The sequence below is a fragment of the Hyperoodon ampullatus genome (genome assembly GCF_949752795.1).
Source record: "Hyperoodon ampullatus genome assembly, chromosome: 15".
Lineage (NCBI taxonomy): Eukaryota > Metazoa > Chordata > Mammalia > Artiodactyla > Ziphiidae > Hyperoodon > Hyperoodon ampullatus.
The window spans coordinates 14,468,654-14,477,587 of NC_136928.1; the positions used below are offsets into that span (position 1 = coordinate 14,468,654).

General features: G+C 39.4%; 1 protein-coding gene across 1 annotated transcript; it reads right to left on the reverse strand.

Moving 5' to 3' along the window:
• Positions 1 to 212: 212 nt before the first annotated feature.
• Positions 213 to 641, reverse strand: LOC307064505 (nuclear nucleic acid-binding protein C1D-like; the record flags this gene model as incomplete). The annotated part of the gene is made up of 1 exon (XM_079721107.1): positions 213 to 641. Exon 1 carries the CDS (start codon positions 636 to 638, stop codon positions 213 to 215), a length of 426 nt encoding a protein of 141 aa, XP_079577233.1. The 5' UTR covers positions 639 to 641.
• Positions 642 to 8,934: the final 8,293 nt, after the last annotated feature.

Genomic DNA, 8,934 nt, shown 5'->3' on the forward strand with positions numbered 1-8,934 from the left:
ACCACATAATGTTCTATAGGAAAATCAATAAGGATAACTTAATCTTTCTGGGGGAAAAGTATTTAGCATTACAAATTTAAAATGCAAATCTTACACGCGAATTCAATATGGAATACATTTAAACCTTACAATGGCACATAATCATCATCTATTTTGTGGAAAACAATAAAAATTATGTACTTTTTGAATATGTGTACATCAAAACCAAAAGGTTAACTTTTACTTTTTCCTTTACTGGCAACTTTGGATGCATTTTTAGGTTTTGGTTCCCATAGGGCATTTTTTACAAATCTTGAAGCCGCAGCCCTGTCCAGCTTGCCAGCCTTTTTCTTGTCTGTTATTTCCTTGACACTGTTCATGTATACTCTGATTCTCTCCAATTCCTGCTTTACTGGATGTTCCTTAGGATTAACTCCCTGTGTGGCCAAATAAACCCAAAACATTGAATTCAATGTGTAAGCAGAAACTAAATCCACTTTTGCTTGTTCAAGTGGGTCCAACTTCTGCAACAACTCATTTCTAGAAACAGACATCATGGTCTTCAGCATCTCATCCACAGCACCAATGGAATTCTCAAATGTTGATAAATATTCATGAATTTCTACTGGATAGTCTTCATTAATTTCTTCACCTGCCATTATGACCAACTCGCGGGCCTTCCACTCCAGCCTCCCAGCAAGCAGTCGGCCGCCTCACGTATTTTGATGCTCTGTTGTTATATGCATACACATTAAGATTTGTTACGATTCTTAAAGAATTGACTGCTTTATCATTATGTAATGCCCCTCTTTATCCCTAATAACTTTCATTGCTCTGAAATCTGCTCTGTCTTAAAATTGATATAGCTAAAACCACTTTCTCTAGGTTAGCATTAGCATGGTATATCTTTCTCCACCCATTTACTTTTAATCTATATGTGTCTTTATATTTAAAGTGGATATGGTGTAGACAACATACAGTGAAGTCTTGTTTTTTGATCCACTCTGACAATCTTTGTCTTTTACTTGATGTATTTAGACCATTAACATTTAAAGTGATCATTGATATAGTTGGATCAATATTTACCATATTTGTTACTATTTTCTATTTGTTACATTGTTCTTGGCTCCAGTTCTTTTCTTCCACTCCTTTTATGCCTTTTGTGATTTTAATTGGGCATTTTTTATGATTCCATTTTCTCTCCTTTCTGAGCATATCAGTTATATTTCTTGTTTTGTTTTTTTTACATTTCTTTTTTTTAGTGGTTGCTCCAGAGTCTGCAATATACATTTACAACTAATCCAAGTCCACTTTCAAATATTACTATACCACTTCATGAGCAATGTGAGTACCTTAAAATAACAAAATAATCCTAATTCCTCCCTCCAGTCCATGTAACACTGCTGTCATTCATTTCACTTATATGTGTGTATATTTATATATGTATATACACCTACATAAGTATATATATGTACATAATTGAATACATTGTTGCTGTCATTATTTTGAACAAACTGTTATCTGTTAGATCAATTAAGAATAAGAGAAGTTTTGTTTTAGTTTCATTTAGTCCTTCTCTGATGCTCTTCCTTTAGTTATGTAGATCCAATTTTCTGACCTATATCATTTTCCTTCTCTCTAAAGAACTTCTTTTAACATTTCTTGTAAGGCAAGTATCCTGGCAACAAATTCCCTCAATTTTTGTTTGAGAAAGTCTTTATTTCTCCTTCACTTCTGAAGGATAATTTCACAGAGTACAGAATTCTGTGTTAATGGATTTTTTTCTTCTCAACACTTTAAGTATTTCACTTCACTTTCTTCTTGATTATATGATTTCTGAGGAGAATTCAGACATAATTTTCATCTTTGCTCCACTATAGATAAGTTTTTCTTCCCTCTGGCTTCTTTCCAGATTTTTTTAATCTTTGATTTTCTACAGTTTTTATACGATATGCCTAGGTGTAGTGGGTTGATGTTGGGTTTGTTTGTTTGAAATTTATCATACTTGGTGTTCTCTGAGGGCTATGGTCTGAATGTTTGTATTCCTCCAAAATTCATATGTTGAAACCTAGTGCCCAATATAGTGTATTAGGAGGTAGGGTCTTTGAGAGGTGATTATCATGAGGGCAGAGCTCTCATGAATAGAATTAGTGCCCTAGTAAAGGAAGCTCAAGAAAGCTCCCTTGGGCTTCCCTGGTGGCGCAGTGGTTGAGAGTCCGCCTGCCGATGCAGGGGACGCAGGTTCGTGCCCCGGTCCGGGAAGATCCCACATGCCGCAGAGCGGCTGGGCCCATGAGCCATGGCCGCTGAGCCTGCGCATCTGGAGCCTGTGCTCCGCAATGGGAGAGGCCACAGCAGTGAGAGGCCCGTGTACCACAAAAAAAAAAAAAAAAAAGCACCCTTACTCTTTCCACCATGTGAGGTTATAGTGAGAAGATGGTCACTTATGAACTAGAAAGCAGGCTCTCACCAGGCACAGTACCTGATCATGCTAACACCCTGATCTCAGACTTCTAGACTCCAGAACTGTGAGAAACAAATTTATGTCACCCAGTCTGTGGTGTTTTGTTATAACAGACTGAACTAAGACACTAAGCTTCCTGATTCTGTGGTTTTGTGTCTGACATTAATTTGGAGAAATTCTCTATCATTATTGCTTTAAACATTTATCCTCTTTCTTTTCCTTTCTTCTCCTTCTGGTATGGCCTTTATGCACATATTATACCTTTTGTACTTGTCCCACAGTTCTTAGATATCCTGTACCATTTTTTGTCTTTTTGCTCTTTGCTTTTCCATTTTGGAAGTTTCTCTTGATGTATCATCAAGCTCAGAGATTCTTCTCTCAGCCATGTCCAGTCTACTAATGAGTCCACTGAAGGCATTCTTCATTTCTGTTGCAGTGTTTTTTATCTCTAGCATTTCTTTTCAATTCTTTCTTAGAATTTACATCCACCTGCTTACATTGCCCATCTGTTCTTGTGCCCTGTCTACTTTATCCATTAGCACCCTTAACATATTAACCATTGTTGTTTTAAATTTCTAATCTAATCATTCAAACATCTCTTCCATATCTGAGTCTGCTTCTGATACTTGCTCTGTTTCTTCAAAACTGGGTTTTTCTCCTGGGCATATTCCAGAGAAAACTCTAATTTGAAAAGATACATGCACCCCAATGTTCACAGCAGCACTATTTACAATAACCAAGACATGGAAGCAACCTAAATGTCCATCAACAGATGAATGGATAAAGAAGATATGATATATATATATATATATATATATATATATATATATATATATAAAATGGAATATTACTCAGCCATAATATTACTCAGCCATAAAAAAGAATGAAGTAATGCCATTTGCAGCAACATGGATGGACCTAGAGATTATCATACTAAGTGAATTAAGTGAGACAGAGAAAAACAAATATCATATAATATCACTTAGATGTGGAATCTTAAAAAATGATATAAATGAACTTATTTACAAAACAGAAATAGAATCACAGACATACAAAACACACTTATGGTTATCAAAGGGGATAGTGGGGGGTGGGGAGAGATAAATTAGGGGTTTGGGATTAACATAGACATCCTACTATATACAACATAGGTAAACAACAAGGACCTACTGTATACCACAGGTAAATATATTCAATATCTTGTAATAACCTATAATGGAAAAGAATCTGAAAAAGAATATATATATATAAATGAATCACTTTGCTGTACATTTGAAACTAACACAACACTGTAAATTAACTATACTTCCATTTTTTTTTTAAGAATCATCTTTTTTAAAATTTATTTATTTTTGGCTGTGTTGGGTCTTCATTGCTGCACATGGACTTTCTCTAGTTGCGGGGAGCAGGGGCCACCCTTCGCTGCGGCACGCAGGCTTCTCATTGCGGTGGCTTCTCTTGTTGTGGAGCACGGGCTCTAGGACGCACGGGCCTCAGCAGTTGTGGCACGTGGGTTCAGTAGTTGTGGCTTGCGGGCTCTAGAGCACAGGCTCAGTAGTTGTGGCGCACGGTCCCAGCCGCTCCGCGGCTTGTGGGATCCTCCCGGACCAGGACTCGAGCCCGTGTCCCCCACATTGACAGGCGGATTCTTAACCACTGCGCCACCAGGGAAGTCCCTTCAATTTTTAAAACCTGTGTTTTTGCCTTTTAGTTTGCCTGTAATTTTTTTTCCTGAGAGTTGGACAGGATGTACTGAGTAAAATGTACTGTGGTAAATAAGCCTTTAGTAATGTGGTGATAAGGTGTCAGGGGAGGGAAAGTATTCTGTAGTTCTATTATTAGATTCCAGTCTTTTAGTGAGCCTGTGCCTCTGAACAGTTAACTTTGCACATGCTCCCTAGTTTTTCCCTGCTAGGTGGGCCAAGATGACTAGAGTGGACCTGGATATTTTACTTCCTCTAAGTCCATTAGACAAAAATCCCAACAGTTTAGGCTCTGGTAAAATAGTTTCTCTTGAGGACAGACCTTAAGAACAGAATTCTCTAGCATATTTCAAAGTGGTTCCTTTAACCACCTTCTGCCAGAAGCATGAGACGATTTTTCTCTGATATTCTCTGTGAGAACCTAGTCAAGATCAGACTTGTTCACATTGACCCTCCAGCAATTCATTAATTACATTTTAGGTTTCCTACCCCAGTCCTTGTTCCCACAGAGCTTCCTGCTCCAGCATGTTTTTGTTTTTGGTTCTTTTTTTTTTTTTTTTTGTCTTATTTTTTGTTATGGGTTTACTTTTCTTTTTCATTTCTTTATATATAATTCTTTTTTTTTTAATATTTATTTATTCATTTGGCTGTTCCTGGTCTTAGTTGCGGCACACGGAATCTTCGTTGCAGCATGCGGCATCTTTAGTTGCATCATGCAGGATCTTTTGTTGTGGCATGTGAGATCTAGTTCCCTGACAGGGATAGAACCCAGGCCTCCTGCATTGGGAGCGCAGAGTCCTAACCACTGGACCACCAGGGAAATCCCTGCTCCAGCATGTTTTGATTCTTTGCGTTTGCCTGTCTGTCTCTTCAATTTTGGGGGCAGCAGTTTGCCCTGTGGCCTTACTTCTCTAACCACTCTAAGAAGAGTTGTTGATTTTTTCAGTTTGTTCAGTTTTTTCTTTGCTGTTAGGATGCAGTAATGACTTCCAAGCTCCTTACATACCAGATTGGAAGTGGAAGTCTCATCTGCTTAATTTTTTTAGCATTTCCATTTCTCTAGTTTGTTCATTTTATTTCTAAATGCCTTAAGATATTTAGAGTCGTTATTTTAAGTCTTTGTCTGTTATTTCCAAGATCTAAGTAATATGTGGATCTTCTACTGGTTACTTTTTCTCTTGATTGTGAGTTAACATTTTCTTGCTCCTTTGTATGTCTAAATAATTTTGTACTATATGCCAGACATTGTGTATAAAAGAATAATAGACACTGAAGTAGGTATATCCCCTCACCAGCAGAGGCCACACCCTTTCCCCTGTCAGAGGGCTAGCATGAGGGTTTATCTCACTGATCTTATAAAGAGTTAAGCTAAAAACCCAGAATTGCCAAAGCAATCCTGAATAAAAAGAACAAAGCAGGAGGCATAACCCTCCCAGACTTCAGACAATACTACAAAGCTACAGTAATCAAAACAGCATGGTATTAGCACAAAAACAGACATATGGGTCAGTGGAACAGAGTACAGAGTGCAGAAATAAACCTACGCATCTATAGTCAATTAAGGAGGCAAGAATATACAATGGGAAAAAGACAGTTTCTTCAGCAAGTGGTGTTGGGAAAGTTGGACAGCCACATGTAAATCAATGAAGTTAGAACACACCCTCTCACAATACACAATTAAAAACTCAAGATGGCTTTAAAAATTAAACATAAGACATGACACCATAAAACTCCCAGAATAGATCATAGGCAAAACATTTTCTGACACAAATCATACCAGTGTTTTCTTAGGTCAGTCTCCCAAGGCAATAGAAATAAAAGAAAAAATAAACAAATGAGATCTAATCAAACTTACAAGCTTTTGCACTGCAAAGGAAACCATAAACAAAACAAAAAGACAACCTACAGACTGGGAGAAAATATTTGCAAATGATGCAACCAACAAGGGATTAATTTCCAAAATATACAAATAGCTCATACAACTCAACAACAACAAAAGAAAAAAACAATCCAATCAAAAAATGGGTAGAAGACCTAATTAGACATTTCTCCAAAGAGGACATACAGATGGCCAATAGGCACATGAAAGATGCTCACCATCGCTAGTTAAATGCAAATTAAAACTACAATGAGGTACCACCTCACACTGATCAGAATGGCCGTCATTAAAAAGTCTACAAATAACAAATGCTGGAGAGGGTATGGAGAAAAGGGAACCCTCCTACACTGTTGGTGGGAATGTAAATTGGTGCAGCCACTAGGGAAGACAGTATGGAGGTTCCTCAGAAAACTAAAACTAGAATTACCATATTATCCAGCAATCCCAATCCTGGGCATATATCTGGACAAAACTATCATTCAAAAAGATACACACACCCTTACGTTCATAGCTGCACTATTCACAATAGCCAAGACATTGAAACAACCTAAATGTCCATCAACAGATGAATGGATAAAGAAGATATGGTACATATATACAATGGAATACTACTCAGCCATAAAAAAGACTGAAATAATGCCATTTGCAGCAACATGGATGCAACTAGTGAAGTGAAGTAAGTCAGAAAGAGAAAAACAAATACCATATGATATTACTTATATGTGGAATCTAAAATATGACACAAATGAACTCATCTATGAAACAGTAACCAAATCACAGACATAGAGAACAGACTGGTGGTCACCAAGGGGGAGGGGGTTGGGGAAGGGATGGAGTGGGAGGTTGGGGTTAGAAGATGTAAGCTTTTATATATAGAATGGATAAACAACAAGGTCCTACTGTATAACACAGGGAACTATATTCAGTATCCTATGATAAACCATAATAGAAAAGAATATTAAAAAAAGAATGTATATATATGTATATATAAATGTATACATATATATATATATCTGAATCACTTTGCTGTATAGCAGAAATTAACATAACATTGTAAATCAACTGTACTTCAATTAGAAAAAAAAAAGAGTTGCGCTTGATGGGAGCTGAGTTAGTTTTACTTCATGGAGGTTTCAATATTTCAAGGGTGAGTTCAGTACCTTCCCCTCCAGGGCTTTGGATCTAAGTACTGTCTCTGTCTCTGTCTCTCTCTCATTCTCCTTCTGTTTGCCAGACCTGCCTCCAGTTGATGCTTATTCAGCCAAACCCCATGGAGGAGAATTAGCAGGCCAGCTACTAAGGGGTAGCTTTATATTGGGGGCTCCTCCAGATTCTAATCTACCACATAGGTTTACCCAGTTGTTGAGAGTTTGGACGTTTTCTCCTTTCCCAGCAAAGTCCCTCCACCTGTCAGGCCTGCTCCTCCACTACCCAGTTTAGGCGGCCGCCCCCACTAGGCAGTGTGAAAGCAACTGCCAGCCTCTTCTCTCCTGGAAGGGCTTGATCCTCTCTGTAACATATTTCATTTATACTCTGCATGTGTGTCCAGAGCTTTCCTATGGCTTTAAAGAAAGCATTTATTTATTTATTTATTTATTTTTGGCTGTGTTAGGTCTTCATTGCTGCACACGGGTTTTCTCTAGTTGCGGCGAGCAGGGGCTACTCTTTGTTGCAGTGCGCAGGCTTCTCATTGTGGTAGCTTCTCTTGTTGCAAAGCACGGGCTCCAGGCGCGTGGGCTTCAGTAGTTGTGGCTCGCGGGCTCTAGAGCGCAGGCTCATTAGTTGTGGCGCATGGGCTTAGTTGCTCTGCGGCATGTGGGATCTTCCCGGACCAGGGCTTGAACCCGTGTCCCCTGCATTGGCAGGTGGATCCTTAACCACTATGCCACCAGGGAAGCCCCTGCCCCACTTACTGACTGGTGAGCTTGGGCATTCGTTTTCCACTTTCCTGGCTCCCCGGGAGGACCAGCCAGGGCATGTACCAGTCACGAACAGAGAGCTCACTTCCAAGCCCCATGACCCCACTGACCTCAGTCAGGTCTGGGTCCTCCTCAGCGGTAGCAAAGCTTTCCTGCTGCTCCAATGGAACAGTGTCCCTTCCCACCGAAAAACAGGTTTGAAGTTCATAACTGGTACACAAGGTCACCAAAGGGGTCTTGAGAGTGTGTAGGAGAAAGATCTGAGGTCAAGCAATCTTTCAAATCCTAGGTCTGCCACTGATCAGTCCTGTGACCTTGGACAATTACTTGACCTCATGGAGCTCAATTTCCTTATCTGAAAAGGAGGATGATAATAGCACCTGAGATGAGATGGTCCATGTATAACGCACACACAGTGCACTGACGTGTTCAATAATATCCATTGTCTGCCTCCCTCCTTTCTCTCCCCTGCCCCAGGCCCGAGGAGCTACAGAAACCTGCAGACGTGATCAAGCACCCCCCATCAGTGACCTCTGAAAAATCAGAGTGACATGAAAGGTGCCAATGGATAAGTGACGGGGAAATTTGTGCCCATTTTCAAAGAAGGGATTCAGGAACCTGCACACAGATAAGCCTAAATTTTATCTCTAGCAAGATTCTTAAATTATTCAACAGCTTTATTTACAAGAGCTGAAAACAGCATCTGCAGGCTCTTCTAGAGGAAAGCAATGGTCCCCTTCCCCACTTTGAAATTTGACTGGCATTTGGAGGAGGATGTTGGAAGCACAGCATTTCTCAATTTGACAAACTTATCTCATGACTCCCTGGAGGTGATGTTTACAGGTTATAGCACAATTGCGTATTTTCATAGGTGACTGAACAACTAATTATTCATAGAGTGGGCCTCTGATACTCAGCCACAGGGGACCATCCTGCCCAAAAATCTAGGCAGCGAGTTGGATGGGCCATAGTATGCATATTAATCAACCT